We start from the raw sequence: 22,619 nt of genomic DNA on the forward strand, positions 1-22,619 counted from the left end.
TAAAATAGCGACACTGATTACATCATTTCAATATGCCCTGCTTTTTTGTGTCCCAAGATTATGAACACAATATATTTAACTTTCACTGTGATTCTTTTAGTGAATTTTTAGGTCTATTTCAATTTGTTAACCTGGGCGACATGTTTAAATTTACTGGGATTGGACCATTAACATTATTGATAACAATTTATCAATTTAGATATTGTTTTGCTTGTGAAATGAGTGGTGATTGGGCTACAGTCAAGCACGATTTAGTAAAGAGAGAGAGCACAATCCTGCCCAGCTAAACACAGACCATGTCGAAGGACTCACCAGCGCTCTGTGTTTCCAGTAAGCGGTTCATAGTGCTGAACGGTCTTGGTGGGATGTTAAGGTTGGTTAGGGTTCCGGCACAGCTACTGTTAGCAGGGTCTGCCAGTGCCTTCTCCTTTTGGATGTCTTGGGAGGAGGACGGGTGAACAGTGGGGTAGTTTTTGGGCACAGCGGATGCAGCGCTGGAGGCGGTGGCACCAGGGGATGGTGTATTCCTCTTCAGCTCCTCAAGGGGCATCAATCCTGGGCTGGGGGTACAGCGGATAGGCTCAAAGTGGCAGTCTGCATGGTAGACACTGTGCACAGAGTCTGCGCTGCCAGGAGGGGGAGGAAGTTGGGTGGTACTGGTGCCATCCAGGGCTGGGAGCATGAGGCAACCAGTGCTGCTGTGAAGGGAGCCCGTCTCTACGTCCCCCAGCTCAGGGCTGGACCGAGGGGCCCGCAGGCTGCCGTTGCCCACATGGTAGTGGTGGTGGTGATGGTGGTGATGGTGGATTAAGTGGTGGACAGAAGCCCGCTGATGCTTCCTCCTCCTTCTCTTACGGGAAGGCCGCTGGTCCACCCTCTTGCTGACCCGCACAGGAAGCCCTGTCTTGCTGGCTACTGTGAGATAGACCTGGGCTAGTTGTCTGCTGGCCTTGCGCACCACGTGGACCAGGTATTTGAGTAGCTCGTCGTAGCAGCTACCTGGCTCAGAGAAGCTGGCGAGAGTGCTGGCGTTGGACATGAACCGCACACGCTGCTCCTTCATCAGCTGGCTCTCCCGCTGCTTGGTCTCAGAGAACTGGGTTGCTATGACAACCAGGCACAGGTTGATCATGAAGAAGGAGCCCACCTGGAAAGGATGACGTAGGTGGGGGGGGGGGTTATTGAGCAGCTGAACTGTATTTCAAGATCCAAAACCGTATCCCAGCACATGCAACATCTGTGTTAGTTTCATGTTCTATGCCACTATTCTGTCACTTCCACACATAGACGGACACTACATCACTGCATTTAAATCACAATTTAAATGATTACATAGATCAGGGAAATAATTACATAGATCAGGGAAATAATGCAGTCATTCATAGCATCTCCATCTTAAAGACCAAGACATCTAATACATATCTGTATACAAAGGAATGGAGAAGTTAGAAGTAAGGTACTGCAAAATGTTCACTACACTACACTACACTACACTACACTATACTATACTATGCTATACTCCACTGTACTGCACTATGCTATACTATACCATACTATGCTATACTACTCCACTATACTGCACTATGCTACAATACACTACACTACAATACATTGTACTATACTATACTATACTATACTATAGAGAAAGAGCATATTGTAATCCTAAAAGTACTGAGCAGTCCTAACCTTGTTCCTGAGATTTGACCAGCTCAGACTGAGCAACCCTTGTTTAGATTGCCAATATACATGATAAAGGCATATATAAATGTTGCAAATACACCTTTAAGATGCCCAGTGTCTTCTGTGCCTTTTTCAAGGCAGTACACAGTAAGTAAGTGTCGTTAAAGCAGCTTCTATCCATTAACCCCGATTCTGGTCTGATGTTGTTATTGATGGCGACTCAACTGCTTGTGTCCGCCCTCAGGGGCAGTACAGCAGGAAAGTGTTCACGCAGCTAATGGTCTTTTCAACACGTTATTAGCAGTGATAGCTGAAGGAATCAATCACAGCTTTTATTGTTTTATCTGAGAAAAGCATCTTCCCTTGGCTACAAGAGCAATGTGCTTAGCTGCGAGCTTGGTTAAAGAAACACTGTGCTTAACCAAGGCTTTATAAGTATTGTTTCTTGTCCTTACCACTAGCAGCATTAGCACTGGTTCACTTTTCTTTCACACAAGATCTCTTTATTATTTTACTTAAATACAGATGAGAAGATATTTAATACATGGATTAAAAAAACATCAATTTTGCTTCGCTTCCTTCGCTTCCTCAGATTCACCCCAGTGGTCTAACTGCAATCAGTCCACATAATATACAGCACAGAAAATGACAAGGTAGCAGAACTCTACAGAGTTGTACTAGAAAACAGGTTTACTAGTTCTAATACCAAACAATAACTGGATTTTAAAACCTAGATTAGCACTCCTTTAAAGGGGGATGAGTGACCGAGGAAGTGCTACTAAGAAGTTATCCATACCTATTAGCCATTAAATACTGATATATTTAGAAATACTACAAGAAACCTAATAAAGTCAATGACTAATGTTTCGACTAGAACTCTTTCTCGATGTCTTCTTTAATTTTAAACATGCAGTCGCAGACTTTATTACATTTATTTAACATTTTAAAGCTCAGATTATCAATCCGTTAAAAGGGAAAAGTGATTACATTTCTTTTGCTCATAAAAGATAAGAAACAGGGATTTAAAAGCCTTTATTAGCACTCACATGACACTGGAGCAAATGCTTTACCACCCCCCACACATATAAAGGTCTAACCCAGATCCTGGCCTTTAAACTTGTAGAAGCCAAAAAAAAAGTTTTCAAACATCACTCACTATGATCAGCAGTATGAAGTAAATGAAGTTGTAGAAGGAGTGGGCGTCCATGACAAAGTACATGATGTCCACCCAGCCCTCGAGCGTGATCACCTGGAAGGGAGGAGACAAACTCACATATTAATTCAGGGCCCAGGACCATAAGCCCTTTGAGATTATTTTCATTCCCCCATAACTTGGTTCCCATAAGGAACTACCTTATGAGAGCACAGCAGGTGGATATGATGGGGGCTGTTCCGCTGCAGACTTTTCTTTTTGACAAGTATTGGCACAGATAAATAAATGCATAAGCACAGAAGTGAGGTATTGTTGCCCGTTTAACCCACTCACACTAATTGCTTACTAAATATCTTGTCATATACACCCTTATGCAATTGTACTACAGTATTTTGCAGTTTTACCATGATTATACTATGCATTTACCATAGTTTACCCTGGATTGCTTATGTTTATTAATACACTGTACCATACCTCGCAATGCTTACCTATGCTTTACTGTGCTTTCACCAGGCTTTATTATACTTTAATATGCATTTACTATAGTGAACTTTTATAAGGGTAACTACATACCATTATTCATCTCCTTTTCAAATACTATACTGCTGCACAACTCTGCACCTAATAAACTGACCAACTTAGAGTGACTGTGCTGGCAAATTGATTCCATAAATCTGACCTGTTGTGCAATTTCATTTGCTATAAAGGTTTCAAATGTGCACTTTTGAAAAAACATGGATCTTGTAGCAAATATCCATTTTCATTGAAAACCACTTGGTTAAAGACATCGCTGTTTGCAAGCTTTGCTTTCAGTTACTTCCTTGGTCGCCTGGATGGTAAAAATATTCCCACCCTTTCAACAGCTTCTTTCCTGTCATTAACTAACCAGTTGCTTCCCCTATTGACTGATATGTTTTCAGCCAGTAAAATGCATTGACCCAGAAAACACTGCCGGGTGAAATGACCCAAGATGTGTAATAGATCCCTGAAAATAAGGTAAGGAAACAGAACTTTTTGACATGTAATGCAGTTCCAGGTACTTTAAAAAGAATATCTATATTTACTTGAAAGTGTGTTTCGTTTTGCACATGCGATCTACTCTGGATTAGAACGTTCATCTGAAATAATGTGGAATAAAATACACCAGTACCAGTGCCTCCGTTGTAAAAGTTGACAACAGTAAATTTGCACATTTTGCAGATTTCCTAAGGTTCTACTATGCTTTTAGTAGTTTACCACAGTTTGCGATTTAAAAAAAGTTTACCATACCTCTCTACCGAAAATGTGTTACACTGTTACCTCTCAGGCTATATATAGTATATATATATATATATATATATATATATATATATATATATATATATATATATATATATATATATATAATGTGTATATATATATTGCTTACATACAAAAGATGTATTTTACAGGGACCAGTATACTCCTTGGAGATTGCATTGAAAAATCATTGACACCAAGGGGGAAAGCAAATGATGCTGAGCTATTACTGCCTATAATAGGATTAGAGTGAAAGAGACTTTTGTTGAAACATTTGTCGGCTAGACTAAGTTATGAGCCTATTTTGGAATATTTGCTGAATAATACATATTTTGCCCTTTGACTGTTGAATTTCTGGGCTCAAAAATGTTGTCAGTCTTGGTACGACACCAGAAAAACTGTAAAATAATGAGCAGAGTGATAAATCAGCTGTTAGGCTCCAAATACTTAAGGCATTTTTAGGCCAACAACTGGACTATTTAATGTCACACCTACAATTAAAGATAGAAAGAGCTTGACTTGAATTTACAAGTTCTTTTGTAGTGCAACAGTAATTTAAAACACAAACAGGGGTCAGGTGGCAGCGAGATCAAAGGTGAGCTGGGTTTATTACTCAAAACACAAAGCTTTAACTGTGTTTCATTTTCTTCATTTGTTTTAACTGTCCCCTTACCTTTTAAAGATGTTTGCAATCATTCTGAGTGTTTCTTATTATTGCAATGACTGAAATACAGCTCTCATTTCACGACAATTTATACTGTTTTCAGTATTTCACGTTTTTTGATGTGGAAGTCAGACAACAAAATAATGTTGTTTTTTTTTTTATAAGGCTGTGTTAGCGAGCTTTCACCTGAGTTCAGGAGCTGCTCTTCAGTTATACGGGCCTGCCAGTATATATGCAACTAGATGAGGCTAGATCTGCCGAAGTTCATTCATGCTACCAAAACAATGTGCGATCATCACATTTTGAAAACAGGAATGAAGTGAATTGCAAGCATGTGGTTTCAATGGGTGTTGTTCGCAACTGTGGATCGTGTTGAGTTACAAAACTAAACTGGTACTGTAATGGATTAGCAATAATGCACTAGAATGATTCGGATATTAACCCTCAATGCACCAGCCAAGCCTCAAGTCTCAGTCTTGCATACCTTATTACTTAATCAATGTAAATACAAACTACACTTTTTATGATATTTGAAACACCTCCAAGTGCCACTGCTAAGCTATTGAATGTGCATGATCTTTTTGCATGATCTGACACAGTGCTTTGAACTGCTTTGAAAAGGCCGGCATCTTAGCAAAGTTGTCGTAACTTCTTATTTGTCTCACGCTTTCATTCCAGTTAATGGGTTTCACTTGATGTGACGTTTCTGTAAATCAGCTTTTCAGAACAGTTCAAAGCCATCTCCCTGGCCATACAAAACATCAGCAGCAGCACTCAGAACTGCTCAGAACGACTGCAGATATTGTGAACAGGGAAAGGAAGGTAAAACTCTCTTAAAATGGGATTTAAATGGATAGTCCCAAGTCTAGTTTCGTTTTAGGAGGCAGTGTGGCCCAGTGGTTAAAGGTCACCAGTTCAAATCCCACCTCTGCCACTGACTGACTTAGTGTGTGACCCTGAGCAAATCATTTAACTTCCTTGTGCTCCATCCTGCGGATGAGATGTTAAATTAATTTCCTATTGTAAGTGATTCTGGATATAATGCACAGTTCACAGCCTGCCTCTGTAAAGCACTTTGTGACAGTGGTCCACTATGAAAGGTGCTATATAAAGATATTATTATTATTATTATTATTATTATTATTATTATTGTGGAAAGCACCTAAGAGAGGGACAAGGGTGTGGTTTAAACAATAAAACACCCCCCCCCCCCCCCCCCCCCCCCTCCCCCCAAAAAACCCCCCCCCCCCCCCCCCCCCCCCCCCCCCCCCCCCCCCCCCCCCCCCCCCCCCCCCCACCCCCCCCCCCCCCCCCCCCCCCCCCCCCCAAACTTAATATAAAAAAAAAAGACAACATTGACTTTACTTCTGGTCTACCTCGGGGTTTCAAACGATAAGCCGAGGAGTTTAAAAAGATTCCAGAATCCGAGAAAATGTATCCAATCACAGCAGTGCCTATTGAAACCACACCCTCGTCCCTCGCCTAGGCCCTTTCCCTTTGAACATTGGTACACGTTTTAACTATCTAACAGGTGTCAGCTATTTAGATGAACCTCTGTTTAAATCAACCGGAGCACCCTCCTGGTGTGAACATTCGATATGAATCTTATGCCCCAGCACCTCTCAGTGCGAGTGGTGTGAACACTCGACATGAACCTCCTGCCCCAGCATGCGAGTGGTGTGAACATTCGATATGAACCTCATGCCCCAGCACCTCTCAGTGCGAGTGGTGTGAACATTCGACATGAATCTCCTGCCAAGCACCTCTCAGTGTGAGTGGTGTGAACATTCGATATGAACCTCCTGACCCAGGACCTCTGTGAGAGTGGTGTGAGCATTCGACATGCAACTCCTGCCCAGCACCTCTCAGTGTGAGTGGTGTGAACATTCGATATGAACCTCCTGACCCAGGACCTCTGTGAGAGTGGTGTGAGCACTCGACATGAAACTCCTGCCCCAGCACCTCTCAGTGTGAGTGGTGTGAACATTCGATATGAACCTCCTGACCCAGGACCTCTGTGAGAGTGGTGTGAGCACTCGACATGAAACTCCTGCCCCAGCACCTCTCAGTGTGAGTGGTGTGAACATTCGATATGAACCTCATGCCCCAGCACCTCTCAGTGCGAGTGGTGTGAACACTCGACATGAACCTCCTGCCCCAGCATGCTAGTGGTGTGAACATTCGATATGAACCTCATGCCCCAGCACCTCTCAGTGCGAGTGGTGTGAACATTCGATATGAAACTCCTGCCCCAGCACCTCTCAGTGTGAGTGGTGTGAACATTCGATATGAACCTCATGCCCCAGCACCTCTCAGTGCGAGTGGTGTGAACACTCGACATGAACCTCCTGCCCCAGCATGCTAGTGGTGTGAACATTCGATATGAAACTCCTGCCCCAGCACCTCTCAGTGCGAGTGGTGTGAACATTCGATATGAAACTCCTGCCCCAGCACCTCTCAGTGTGAGTGGTGTGAACATTCGATATGAACCTCATGCCCCGGCACCTCTCAGTGCGAGTGGTGTGAACATTCGATATGAACCGCCTGACCCAGGATGTCTGTGAGAGTGGTGTGAGCATTCAACATGAAACTCCTGCCCCAGCACCTCTCATTGCGAGTGGTGTGCTGCTATACCTGGAAGATGGCGATCCATGCGTATCCAATGTTGTCGAAGTTGATGGCTCCCTTGAAGGGGTTGTGCTGGCCTGCAGAGCAGTTGCTGTAGTACTGGTTCCAGTTGATGCAGGTGGTGTTGTCGGTGCTGTTGTAGGAGGAGTAGCCCAGTGTGCACTCCAGGTCCTCCTCGCGGAGCGTTGGGATGTTTCGGCAGTATCGCATGCCGTTCTCGCGTGGCTGCGAGCAAATGTAGGGGTTCTCATCATCGTTCTCTGTGTGGTAGTATTGGTCGAGGGATGCAGGGCTGCAGTAACCGGGAGGAGAACCAGCAGGATTCATTATTTACAGAATAGAAGCTCAGTCCTAAAGTACACTACATACCGTTTGAAAAGTTTATCATAGTAAATCTGTGCAGTAAGGTTTTTCCTTGCTTTTCCCATGGCTATTCTATGCATTTACCTGTGTTCTTTAATGTGCTTAACCATACCACTCTGGACTTTACAATAGTTATTTAACAGTATGTTTTCCCATGCTTTCACTATTCTTTATTACGCTTTGCCATGTTTTTACTATGACAAACTTTTATGAGGGTAGAGCTAGCAAAATAATTGCAGTAAATTTTGCCAAATATTATTTACTGTCATTTTGTACAGTAGGGTTCACATTTTCCTCTATACTAATGTCTGAATAAAAATAAATATGGAAACGGTAACAGAGTGTTATCTGCCTCGGCATGTAATCATTTTGACAGCAATACTTGTTAAGAATGACTGAATAATTTAAGACAATGCAATATTCGTGGTGTTATATTCATAAAGAAATAAAACCGATGCTCCTTCTGGTTTCTGTTTGATAAATCAGTCAATTAACTTTTGTCTCCAGGGATTATGGAACTTAGAATGTATTGCTTAATAATAGAAAGCAGTCAATCAGTCCAGGTGCTACTGCACTAAGACCCATGTGTGTGTTGTCATGGCCTGGCATCTCAGCCCACTGAACTGAATGGAGAGGCAAGCACTGTAGTCGAGAGGTAAGTACGGGTGTATGTCTTATGGTGGTCTCAGTATTATTAGCTCACCACCTCCCGGGAGTAGATCCATTACTATGTGTTAAACTTCAAACACCATGTAACGTTCTCACCAACATATTAACAATGATACATTATAAACATGTTTCTGATTTTAAACACAGATACCCACCCCCAAAACAAACAAACAAACAAACAATAAATAAATAAACTGTTGCTTATCCCGTGAACCTAGAAGGACTGCCATAGCTGTATAGCGTGCACTGTGCTCCTATCTTTCAGCACTTCATTTGATTTGATAAGTCTTTCCTGAGACTGTAGGTTTATGTTGTTTATGTGCCGATAGGGGATGAACAATTTATTTAACTGGGGCCTGATTGCTCAAACTCATTTAAACAATATACTTCATTGGGAGTAGTTCTCAGAGCACTGGTTCTAATCCCTGCTTGATAGAGAGTTCTACTCACAGAATGAAGTTCTCAGAGCACTGGTTCTCAACCCTGCTTGATACAGTGTTCTACTCACAGAGTGAAGTTCTCAGAGCACTGGTTCTCAACCCTACTTGATACAGTGTTCTACTCACAGAGTGAAGTTCTCAGGCAGGAAGCAGCGGTTCCGCAGGAGTCCTGCCCACAGCTGGACGCCCACGATGCCGAAGATAAAGAAGACAAAGAAGCAGAGCAACAGCACATTCCCCAGCATGGGCAGAGTGTCCAAGAGCAGAGTAACCAGGATACGCATGCCTGCAGAGAGAGAGAGGCCTGTCAGACTCATCACACACACAGGATATGCATGCCTGCAGGGAGAGAGGCCTGTCAGACTCATCACACACACACAGGATATGCATGCCTGCAGAGAAAGAGGCCTGTCAGACTCAACACACACACACCCAAACACACACACACACACTGAGGTCTTTAAAATCTTAAAAGGAGTTTGACAAGTTAACCCTAACCAGTGCTATAAGTGCAGCACAGGAACCAGTACAAATGGACTGAGTTGGAAATAAAGTGCACTTGGGACAGAGGGTAGGGGACACTTACACAGAGTGGTGAGGGTATAGAATCATCACCTAGCCATATGAACAGAGGGAGCAATCTCATTGGCTGACAAGTGTAACCACACCAGCATAGCTTGGAACTTTCAGAACCACTCTGCCTAATTCACTGGACAACCAATTAACTTTAGGAGAAGTTGGAAGAGGTCAGGTAGATTGATGGGTGCCATAGCATAAGCACAATAACACACTTTAAATATGGTCCAGAATCCGCAGCCCTGTTTAACAGCACTTGGCTTCGCCTTGTGAAGAACATCACCCCTAAGTGTCCGGATATTGGACCATATTTTAACAGCCTGCTGTGTGTTATTGCTGTCATGTTGTTGATACTGAATCACTGGGGTCCTTTAAGACCCGACTTCACAAAAGTTTTGATATGCTCAAATGGCTTCTTCCTATTCGTAAATTTTCTTATGGTCTTATGTTTTTAAGGTATACTTCGTAGTACGGTTGATTACTGAAAACTGACCTGTATATAGTCCAATAAATGGATATATTAATGTTTGTGTCACAAATGTTAATTTAATTAGAGATCAACTAGCAACGGCTTTCACGGGATACACGAGACCTCAGTGTCCCAGCGGTGTCTTGGTGCAGCATAATTATATAAATGAAAATGGGGTGCAGCATAATTATATAAATGAAAATGGGCAGAATGTGACAGCACTTTACTCTTATACCATATGACAGGGCCATCTGTACATATCAGCTTATTACAAAAAGAACACAGTGCATAGTTAATGCCATTTCAATGTTTACAGAATGTGTGTCTGCTGGTAGCCTACCCTGCAAAATAAAATCCTTCTACCCTTTGTAAAGACAAATACAATAATAATCTTTCTGATGTTTTATTTGTAAAGGGTATAATACAATAGAACTTGAATTTCACCAATTGATAGTTACATTAAATTGTTCACAAGAAACAAACATGGAAATATTGGCCTTCATGCAGGGCAGGGTGGATTTCAGGTAATGATTAAGTACTTGCACTAGTAATAAGTGCTTTGAAAGAGTGATGATCAAGCATACATCCGCTGCACTGATAACACCACATGCTCATTAAAATCATCTGCATATTAAAAGAGTGGAATTCTACTGCTGTTGCTTAGTAACGTCATACATCCGGGACACTGTGTGCGATTATTAGTTTCTATTGTTCAGCTTAAAGCAGTGCTAACAAAGGTTTTTAAATCCATTGTCTTACCACTTATTAGCTCTAGCAAAACTATCACTAGTCACCCTTTTGTTGAAAATCAGTATTTTACAATTTGGAAGATCTCAAATTCTATAGATGACAAGCTGCTGCTGCTTCCTGTGGTACCTAACCACTTCCTGTCTTGTAGTTCAAACTCACTCCAATGGGCTAGCTGCAATCTGATCATGTGACCTACAGCACAGGTACCAGGATGCAGCAGTTTTTTCACTGCTTTGTATTTGAAATATTTACATATCCTGAAATAATGTTAAATAAATTTTAAACAATAAAGTGAAGAACCACAGATCAATAGCACAATAATAAGAAGATCAGTAATTCATGTTAAGAAAGCTAGTTGGAGATGTTAAAGCACTGGTATATAGCATTGTATTGTATTTATTCAGGGATACCAATATACAGTAGTTATTGTATTTATTGTGTGTGTGTGTGTGTGTGTGTGTGTGTGTGTGTGTGTGTGTGTAACATTTCTTGAATTTAATATATATGGCACTAGGTTGAAAAAAGCCTTACATTCAGGTAAATTTGCACTTCCAAGGTAATGTTCTCCTGGAGAGTGACATTTTCCATTCAATACTTTTGTCATTAGCCAACCAGCTTCTTCCTCTAATGACTGAAATGATGCATTGCCAAGGGGCTATGACCTGGACGTGAAACACTAACTGACCTCAAAGGAAAGCATGCAAACTAAGGGCTTTCTTTAAAATGTACATCAGCACTCCATGAAAGATAAAACATAAACTATCCCACATTGCTGTTCCGAATGTATTTAGCCATTATATAATAATCTGTATGCATCCAAACATCTGCATAATGCCACACTGCTATGTCCAAAATCACTGTTCTCGAACATCTCTTCTGAGCTAAAAAACATGACTTGCGCATGTACCCTGACATGTGCTGTGAAAGGTACTGGCATATGCCCAATGAAGCATTGTATAAGCATTGTATAAACCTCTGTGTGGAAACACACTAGTCTGTGTGACAAACATGGTCCGTCTAATTTTCCATAAGGTAGGAACTTGTACCTGCTTTCGTATTTCACACTGTACATGTTTTCTTTGCATGTTGCATGTTGATAATTTATTATTATTAATGTTGCAGTCAATAAAAAAAAAAAAATATGTGCTGTGTAAGTGGTTGTGGGGAAAAGAAAACCAAGACAGAGTTGTTCTCATTTCCAACTAATGAAGGGACCTACCCACAATTATAGCAGCACTGTGTTACTTCAATATACGTCACCAAAGTCTTACCTATAGCTCCAGCTGATTCTGAATGTTTGCAAAATGGACATGTATCAATTAAACTAGCTAATGAACTATCAGATGCGGAGAGAAAAACATCCGGTTCCACTGCCATATCGATGTTGTGTCATTAACAGTTTAAATTCAAATTGAAAACCATTAGATTGAATCGTCCTCAAAGACCTCATTCCGAAAGGAATTAGCCCTGGTGGGGGCAAGCCAGCACCATTATACGTAGTCGAGACTGTGTCCACAATCTAATGTGACAAACATTGCTTAGAGAGGGGCTGTCCCAAGGTCTGTGTCCTGTGACAGATGAAGAGCTGGTCAGATTGACACAGAGCTCTTGATAGAGCTCACAGACACCAAGCTTGGAAATATCTCCACTTATAGGTGTACAAGGACCTAGTGGAGTCTGCCCTAGCACTCTGCAATGTACACACAACAGCATCTGATAGCCCTAGAGCTAACCAGTGGTCCCTTTCAGGGGCCAGACCCATAACCAGAACCTGCCCAGTTCCGGTTGCCAAAGAGAGCCTTTCGTCTGACTAAAGAGATCTGAGCGAAGTGGAATCTCCCAGGGCTGAAAAGGGTTGAAAAACATAGGCATGGTCAGCTGACGGTGTCTGTCGCACTTGGGGTGTAGCCAAAGGCACTGAGCACACTTGGATCGGGCACTAGTGGAGTAACCCTAGTTGGGTGAGTGATGAAGCTGCGGTCATCAGACCCAATAGTTTTTAACACAATACCAATTGTACTGTGAACCCTTGTTGAACAGGGCCAGACAGTTCCAAATGGCAGCTACTCTGTCGTCCGAGGGGTAGGCTTGCATCGTAAGGGAATCCAGCCAGAGACTCAAGTAGACCGTACTTTACATCGGTATTAATTGGCTCTGGGATCGTTGAGGTTGAGACCCAGCCTCAAACAAATCATCATCACAAATCGCTGTGTGGGCCACTGCTCCAACCAGTCGTCCAGGTAATTCATCAGCCTGATCACTTGTAGCCGCAAGGGAGCTAGGGTGACACTTTGAAAACGTGCAGGGGGCTAAGGAGAGACCAAATCACAGCAAGGCAAACTCAGGATGCTCCCCTGTATGGCGAAGCAGAGATACTTCCTGTGCACTGGAAGAATAGGAACATGGAATCCGCATTCTTTCGGTCCAGGGTGATAAACCATTCGACCGGCCAGACAGGCTGGTGAGTACAGTGGATGCCAGCATCTTGTTCTCTACCTACTGAGGCGCCTTGCATTTTCGGTTGGAGCGCCGCTGGTCCAAATTAATGGTCAGGGGAGAATACACTACTGGCGCAGTGGGGGCACCGAGTGTAGGTGTTATTGACATGCTGTGACGTTAAGCACCGAGGCATGGAGCATCTAAACACAGAGGGCGCCGAAGCACTGAGAAGCGCCCAGCCTTAACTGTGTGAAGTCAACACAACCCGGGGTAGTGCACAGCATATACCGGGGTGGATACACAGGCTCGAGTGGCTATGGCAGGCAATCAGGAGAGCAGTACAGGCGAGCGCATGGTGCAGAGCGCCAATAACCTGGTCAGGGACTGTGTGCAGTCACACAACGTGGCAGCACACAACGTATGCCAGAGGGGAGCACAGGCTCAAGGAGCTGCGGCATGTTAGGCAGGAATAAAAATGTACTGCTTTTTTTTTTTTTTTTTTAACTGCAAAGACAGCAGTAGAAAAATGTACAGGCTTATACACACAGTCATTCAGCTATGGGAGAAACACATTCACCATGTCAGGTTGGTGACGAAGAGCGCCGAGTAGGAGGGCTGAAACAAGCCTGCTGATTCAACTCAACAGCGAGACACAGCAGAGCTGGGTCCCAGTAATTATCATACTACATTTTCTTTTTAAACTGCAAGACACGAAAGAAAAAAACCTATACAGACACGCACCAGAGCAAGGTCGTAAGGGTAAAACAGCAGTCACCACGGCAGTGCGTGTAACTCCTTTAAACAGCGCTCCGACTGATTTTATTTTGTTTTTACCAGCAACCGAGTAAGCGGGCTGAAACAAGCCTGCATAAGCAACTCAACAGCGGGGCGCAGCAGAGCTGAGTCCCGCTGGAGGAATCACGCTTATATTATTTTTTATTTCTAAACTGCAAGGCAGTGAAATAAAACCACAAATACATGCACACAAAAGCAGGCTGTGAGGGTAATACAACAGACATCATGGCAATGTGGGTGAACTGCGAGAGGGTGGGCTGAGGCAGTCCAGCATAGTCAACTCCACAGCGGGGCGCGGCAGAGCCAGATTTCAGTGGAGGATCACGTGTCTCTTTTTCTTTTTAAAGTGCAATAGCAGAGGAAAACATAAAACAGTGAGCGCTGTAAGGTTTTAAGCAGACTGCAATGGCAAAGCGATGTAGTCTGTTACAAAGAAAAAGGTTAAACACAGCATAGTAACTGGACAGGGGTGTCCAGCCTGGACTACGTGCAGTCACACGACCGGGGCAGCGCATAGCCTAGAGCGGAGTGGAGCACTGTCTACAGGCAGAGGGCATCAAGGCACCTCGTGCCCAAAGCACCCAAGGGCGGTATGCGCACTGATGTAATAGACACATGTAATAGACACCTGCCCACGAGCTCTGTGCGCACAGGGTACCGTAAGCACTACGTAGGCCATACAGGGATGGGACCCCGACATGGGCCTGGCTTTGTGCATTAGCACTGAAGCACTGCTTATACTGCATTGAACACTGGTAAGTGTTAACGTATTGTGTACACCCACTAGTGTTGCAGCAAGAGTATTAACACTGCGCAACGTGCGCCGAGTACCGTGGGCACCTTGTGCACTGCGTACCGTGCAGCACCTTATGAGCACTAGTGTAGTACCAGTTTACTGGGTACTGTGCAACACTGTGAGCTATTCGCTAGGTTGAGCAGTGCCTATGCAACTAGCTCAACCTGCACCACCTGCACTACTTGCACCGTGCGTCCCAAGCACCGTGCATACCAGATACCGTGCACTGGGTTACCGCACTAGAGTGGTAAAGGTATCAACACGTGTGCACACATGCACTGTGCATACCGAGCACTGCGCACACCGAGTACCGAGGGCACTAAGTGAACTGCTCACCGTGCAGCACTGTTGTTCACTACCGCTGAGGTGCTGGGCACCATGTGCCGCTTATACTAAGCACCTGTGCCCCAAGATAATATATATCACGGGCTATTAATGCACCGCGGTACAGCAGCACCGGGGAGGCCGCTACACAATGTACCTACCCTAATCTCGTGGTCAACACACACACCTGGTCAGCGAGTAGCGTGTACCGGGGGGAGGGGGGCGCAGACAACAAAACACGGTAGAAAGATAATAAAGGGAGAGAGAGTACACCGTTTGTTTACAAGGCCTGACTCACCGAGGTGGGCGGGCCTGTGCAGCCAGCAGGGTTTACTCGACAGCAGGGATGTGGCAAGGCCTAGCCCCGTGGAGGAGAGCGCGGCTGGGAGGGTCGCTTGACAGCAGAGATACAGCAAGGCCTAGCTCTGAGGAGGACACGTGTACTCTCAGGAAGAAAAGACAATCATTTGCGGATGACGGCACAGGCAGTAGTTCACATACGACAGACATAAAAAGAGAGTGGCCTACCACGCAAGTGGGGAGTGACAAAGACAGAAAGGCAAAAAGGACTCAGTCTTTTTAAGTTGAGGAAAGTTCCAGGAAAGCGGCAAGCCGGCTTTCAGCACGAATGCAAGGGAAATACAACCGCCTCGAATCGACTCGAGAAGCTCTACACAGAGGTCTTACCTTACCATCTTGAGAGGGGAAAAAAGGAGGATCTTCCTGTAACAGTTTTATTCCCTCGGTAGGTGGGACCGAGTGCGTCACCCCAGGAAGGGGCCTTTCGGCAGCTCTGGTTTAGAGAGCTCAGCAATACCTACCCGAATGACAGAAATATCCCATACCTAATGTAGTGGTGTTCGTCTTCGAATTGAAAGGGAACCACATTTTCAACACCAGAAGGGCTGTTCATTTTAAAACTATGTCGTTTGGGCTACATGATGCGTCAGCTGCCTTTCAGAGATTGATGGACCAGGTTTTACGCCCACATCATGAATATGCAGCAGCATATATTGATGACGTGGCGATTTAAAGCTCCACCTGGCAAGAGCATTTGGCTAGGATTACAGCTGCCCTTCAGTCTCTAAGGGCAGCCCGGCCTACAGCTAAATTAAGAAAATGTGCATTTGCCAAGAGACTCCATATTTGGGATTTTTAATGGGAAATGGAAGGGTGAGTCCCTTGGTCACCAAAATCCAGGCTTCAGATGACGCGGTGATCCCCAAAACCAAGACTCAGGTGAGGTCACTACTGGGATTAGCCGGTCATTACCATGAGTTATTACTCATTGTGTACCCTGCCGTGGTACTCCAGAGGTCCTGGATACCGTAGTTGGTAGCCAGGCCACTGACAACAGCACCCTCTGCAGGCTAAAAGAAATCAGTTACAAAAATAACAGAATACCAATAAAACTGAGCACTTGTGCGGTGTTTTTCAAACATAATTTCTGTCTCCTGTGTCAATGATTACCTACACTCTACCACAGGGCGTTTGATACTATTAAGCATAAGCTTTGCCAGGCTCCCAATCTTATCACACCGGATTTCACCAAGAGATTCATCCTCCACACCGATGCGTCGGACGTGGGTTTGGGTGCAGTCTTGTCCCAAAAGGTAGACAGAGTAGAACACCCGATACTGTATCTCAGCAAAAAGATGCTCCCTCGGGAGCGCAACTACACCGTAGTCGAAACGGAGTGTCTGGCCATCAAATGGGCTACTCACTCTTTACGATACAACCTGCTGGGGCATTAATTTCATCTTGTCACAGACCACGCCCCACTCAAGCGGTTAAGCACAATGAAGGATAACAATGCTCGGATAACTCTGTGGTATCTGGCATTGCAACCCTTCATGTACCACATGGTACACCGTGCTGGGAAAGACCATCCAAGACTTCCCATGAGGGGGGAGTAATGGGAAAGATAGATCCAGCCGAGTGTTCCTGAGTGGTGAGATATCTGACAGAAATACAATCTGACAGAAATACAGAGATTTAAATTGTTTTTAAATCTCCCTCCCGACCTGTGAGGGCGCCAAGCAGCGAGGACATAGTTCATTGGATGGGCTGGCTTGGCAGTTCTTTCCCCGGATCGGGAAGGTGGTCAGTCTGGAAAAAGGTGAGACTCCGCTGCAAGAACGTACTGACCCGGAAGGGAAACAATGTAGCAGCCACAGATTGCAAAGGCAGCTGCATTCATTTACCATAGGGTCATGCATAACAGCATATAAGGGGGACAGAGAATCATAATCTGTTCCTTTGCATTGGTTTGTAGCGAGTAGAACCAGAAGAACAGTGAAAGTATATTGTTACTTGAAATCGTGAGTGTTGTGTTTTTGTTTGTTTGTAATTGTCTCGTCTTGTCTTGTACATTACCAGACAGTTAACATAGTTCCGGAGCTGTCACCAGGGGCCAGCACCAAACCAGACAACACTGCACCTTTGTCACAAATACATTTCTAAAACTGGATTACAATTATCTCTGTCTGCTGCTTTCATATGCTGCATCACACCTGCACCTGTCTACAATAAACCACTTTGCCACAGTGTCCATTCTGTAAACATTTAGAATCAGCTGGGGCTATATCTAAGACTGGGTACTTATATTGAAATAACACAGTGCTGCTATAACTGTGGGTAGGTCCCTTCATTGGAAATGAGAACAAGTCCGTCTGGGGGTTTCTTTTCCTGGCAGCCACTTACACATCAGACATTTTTTTTTTGTTTGTTTTGTTTTAATGAATGCAACATTAACTATAATAATAAATTAAAATAGAGCATGCGAATGGAACATGTACAGTGTGAAAGATGTCTACTACACAAAACGAAAGTAGGTACAAGATCCTTATGGAAAATTAGACGGACCATGTTTGTTTCACAGACTAGGGTGTTTCCACACGGAGGTAATATAGCTTATATAACGCTTCATTGAGCATGCACCGGTAAGTTTCAGAGTACATGTGAGGGTACATGCGGAAGTTGGCTCAGAAGAGATGCTCAAGAACAGTGATTTTGGACATAGCAGTGTGGCATTATGCAGATGTTTGGGCGCTGTGAACTGGCGCTTCCTCTTCGCAGTTAGTTGCCCCTTTAAAAGTAGACCCAGGACACAGGAATGGAGTTTTAAGCGCTCCAACTTGGAGCGTTGACAACACATCAGGAACCTGTCTAACACATTGGTCAGCTAAGCTGTTTACCAGCTGAAAACACACAGTTTTATATACATGAACGGTAAAAAGAACACACAGTACCTTTTTACGTTGATACGAGTGATCACACAGAGTCAGGCTCTTCACACAGCAGGTCCGACTAATCTGGCTGCTGATTTTTTAAACCCTGCACCTGGCTTCAATTTACAATACCTGCCAGGCGCAGGTGAAAATTTAACAATTCAAAATTAAACATGCATGATTTTAACTCCCTCCCTGCTCCGTTACAGTGCATACGGATTATTATACAATGACCAAATACATTTGGAAGAGCAAGGTGGGATTAGTTTTTGATGTAGTGCTGATGTGCCCTTTAACCTAGAACGGAAGCTAATATGTGAAATGAAATGTTTGCTATATCATGAGTTTCTTCAAAACTGTTCTTATGAGATCTACGTAGTCATTGAAAGAGTTTTCATAGTCAGTCATTATTTGTTCTTCCCATATCTTGTGAAACTTGTTTTAAAGCAGAAATACATAATATGAATTTTTTTACAAAGATGTCACTAAATTGCCTCAAATTGCGTCAACACTACAAAGATACCCTTTCTCTGCGAGCCAGTTTGAAGTACAAAGTCAGGGATCAGACAGTGAATCCCCGCTTCTTGTAATTGCTTCTACATGCTTATGTTGTATATGTAACGTCAGCTTTATCTGCTGAAGCTGAAATGATCAGATTCGTACCAGGAAACCACTGAACACAAGATGTTACATTTACAGGGCACGTGACCATCTTTACACACGAGAGAATGGCTGTCAGGCATGTATGCACCCCCCTGAGTTTTTTTTATTTTGTAGGGTTACTGATAAACTCCTGATACAATTAACTCTGTTTCTTTGTTGTTCTAGGGAGTGAAATTAAAAGTGTTTTATTTGCAGTTTGTGTAACTTTAGATATGATTATATAAGAAAAACTAAACAATGATGAAAAGGGTGCTGAAGCCATGTCAAGCAGGGACATGGCTTTTCAGATGGTAGTTTCTGCACCGTTAAGAATAGTTAAAGCATATGTAAATTGAAATGATACACTGTTTTCTTTTCCTTGAGTGTTAAATGATTTTGTATCAGTTCCACTCTGCCGGTATGTATAGTTCCTCTTCCCTTTGCCTCGTCTATCTTTTGACACCTCTTTCTGTCATCACCTCTTTCATGTATTCCCTGATTCGTTCATTACCCCCGAACTCTGACTTTCAATTCCATGTTCTCAGTGTGTAGGAGTGACTAGCAGTGCTTTGCAGGCAGTAGAATGTTCCCGTGCGTTAGCGGTCTTTTGAGGATGATGTTTCAAAGCCAGTATGAAGGGATAAAAATAGAAATAGCTGCAATATGTAATGCACACATTTCATGTTTCACTACATTTTTTCATTTTCATGCAAACAGTTTCCTGACATTCTTTAATATATAAAAGACGGATTTTCCTGTTGCAAGTTTGAAACAATGGGACAGCAGGAGGCCTGACACACTTTGGCAGTAGGCGGATACGGGCACTCGGTTGGCAGGTGCTTCTTTATTCTCTGTGCTACTGTAAGTTTGAAGACATGACATGGGATATGTTTTGCAACACCATATAATAAATAGGGTCTAACAACGCTTAGCTATGTAAATACCATTCTTTTTAACTGCCTCTCCACATTTCCAATACAGCTACACCAATTCATATGTGAACAACATTTACAAAAATATACCACTGTAAAAGCATTGTAAAGTGTAATAAATCACAGTAAAACATGGTAACGCATGGGCAGGCATTGTAAAGCACAGAGAGGTATGTAAATCATACAAAACCATTGTAACCATGGAAAAGCATGGTGGAAAACATTTACAGTGGAATTTTATGAAAGAAGGTTGGCAGCGCTTTCAGAAAAGACAATCAATTGCTCTGCACTTTAACCACTTCTGACACACTTTCAGAATGCAAGATAAAGTTACTGGCATAATGATAGAATAATTGCTGTCACTCTGAGTTCCTGATTTAGAGTGATGCTGCTGTTCTTCGGTGTCATATGTCTTGATTAACCAGGAACAATACTGTCATTTTTTCACAGTAGGTGTGCAACACTGAAATTATTCTGAAATTAATTCCCCAATTATGGTCGCAATTAAATCAAGGAGGCTGGAGTGAAAAATCTGTCTTTTCTTTGTTCCTGGTGATGCACATGTTAATTGTAAAGAACAGGTAAATCCTGAGGGGAGTCAATGGACTGTTGGCCCAGAGTCCCGCTGGTAATTGAAACGAGGTAGGTTCTGATATTAATTGTACCTTTCCAAAGCCTCCAAATTGATTTCATTATTAGAAATATAATCTGTGAAGATTAATTGGTAATGAAAACATTAGGCCGGACTGTGACAGAATTATGCAAATAGACTCCTTTGTTGTAGTGTACCGTGATTTATGTTTTGTTAACAACATCCCTGCTGGAGGCTCTTCTAACCTACTTTAACACACCTGTGTGTCCAGATGTTTGAGTAGAAAACTTTGTGTGGATAAGGGATTGGAATATAGCAGCCTGGAGATCATCCTACTCTATTCTTGTTTATGTTGTTTAGATTCACTTTGTATCTTTGTTTAAGCACCACGTCCCAAGAAGTTTAAGCAACCACTGTGGCCTCATCAGAGCTCTTAGAATACTGGCTAACCTCTAAGTACTGCAGGTACACCAGAGTGTTACCATTACCTTGTCCCCATGCAACACCCTGCCTTTAATTGATGAAAGAAATACTTTACAAAATTCTAAAATAAACTAATAAATTCATGTTTTGAAGACTTTGAATTTTGTATTCTAAATTTAGTACTATTGAGTGTTTTGTAGTTATGAATACAACATAAATGAGTAAATACCACATGGATCAAATGTGCTATTTCTTACATGCACTTGGGTCAGGGTGTTGCAGGGGCACAGGCTAAGGGTTGCACTTTGGAGTACCGGGTGGTGGTCAGACATGATTTTGAGATCTTTATTGAGCCCACAGGGGAGCTTCAAAATATATTAATCACTGCTGTAAGTCCTACAACATGATTGCAGTTAGACTTGGGGTAAACTGACCTACAACACAGGAAGTGGCAGCAACTTTAAAATGTGTAGTGCAGTTTTTGAAATATCTGCATATCCTGAATTAAACTATAGAAAGCAAAGACTTTTAGAAGCAAAGGAGCGGCTGCTAGTGCCAATAGAGATAAGAAGATGAATCTGAGAGCAGCGGTTTGCACTGCGTTAAGCCCTGAGGTCTTAGATTAAATCTCTAGTTTTTTTCCAGCTTTAAGAATATTTTATTAAATGGGAGACAGCAATTTATATTCATGAAAATGCACATCTCCCAGTCCCAAACAGCCCTGTCAGGTCCCTGCTGAATAAACCAGAATTTAATAACTCATAGTATTTCCATATTGTTTCCATATAAATGGGGTAATTAAAAGCGATTGATTAGAGTGGCATGACCACCAAAAAGAATATTAAAAACCAGACTGAATGAGAATTAAGAATCTGTAAATTGTCAATTAAAATGGAGCGCAAGGAATGTGATGAAATAATCCCTGTCCCAGCTTGATTGTGAAACACTTTCTGTGTCTTTAAAAAAAAAATAAAAAAAACAATATTCATCCAATCAGCTTTTAAGGCACTCGCAGGCTGACTTTCAAAGGTTTTGCTCTGCTCCATTTTTTATATGTTAATGTGCTTCTCACTTGCTCTAGAGCAGAACTTTACTATTTTAATGTATCCCTGCCTGGTTTTGCACACAATCAAATACTCAGGTATTCATCCCTATGGTAATAAAGGGCACACCCTTTTAATTCTCTTTGCTCTGCTAAACAGGAGCAAACAGCAATATTAATGAAAACAGGCTGAAAGCCAAAAAAATACATTGAAAAGGAAAATCACTTAAAGTAAAGGTAATTCAGCTTTTTGAAAAGATCGACCAATATGTTAAGGTAGCATGTATGGGACCATACAAAGGGTTTAAAATCCATTATAATTAACCATCATATTAAAAGGTACTGGAATAAATTAAAAGTGTAAGCTACGTACAATCTATTTTTTTATAATCTTTGAGAGGTTTCCATGTTTTAACAAAACATCCCAGCTTTCCTCTAACATCCTGTAGTAGCTAATTTTGGAAACTGGGAAATTAAATTCATGCATTTAAAAAGTGTGGTTTGTTATTTCTCACTTGACTAGAAAGCCATTGTGGACAATCCAAACTGATTTACATTGATAATCTGTAGCTGGCTCTTCATTTCACACCACCATAAAGTAGGTAAAATAATGGAGATAAATTGGCTCTTTTGCGCTTCTTTTCGGATGGCGAATTGGACCTCTGCAACATGCACTGAGATAATGAGGTGCACAGGAGCAAAAGGCACCAGTGAAGCGAGGGATTACTCCAAGT

At 42.7% G+C, this 22,619-nt stretch overlaps 1 protein-coding gene across 6 annotated transcripts in view; it reads right to left on the minus strand.

Moving 5' to 3' along the window:
- The window catches only part of cacna1g (calcium channel, voltage-dependent, T type, alpha 1G subunit), a 188,466-nt gene that overhangs the window by 144,344 nt on the left and 21,503 nt on the right, over positions 1-22,619 (minus strand). For all 6 annotated transcript variants that reach the window (XM_041220423.1, XM_041220421.1, XM_041220425.1 and 3 more), the window contains exons 4-7: positions 9,002-9,161; positions 7,410-7,695; positions 2,837-2,929; positions 313-1,147 (exon numbers count right to left, since the gene is read on the minus strand). In XM_041220423.1, the coding sequence (XP_041076357.1) occupies positions 313-1,147; positions 2,837-2,929; positions 7,410-7,695; positions 9,002-9,161 (1,374 nt within the window). The remainder of the gene's footprint in view (positions 1-312; positions 1,148-2,836; positions 2,930-7,409; positions 7,696-9,001; positions 9,162-22,619) is intronic.

Source organism: Polyodon spathula, chromosome 20 (assembly GCF_017654505.1).
Source record: "Polyodon spathula isolate WHYD16114869_AA chromosome 20, ASM1765450v1, whole genome shotgun sequence".
In the NCBI taxonomy this organism is placed as follows: Eukaryota; Metazoa; Chordata; class Actinopteri; order Acipenseriformes; family Polyodontidae; genus Polyodon; species Polyodon spathula.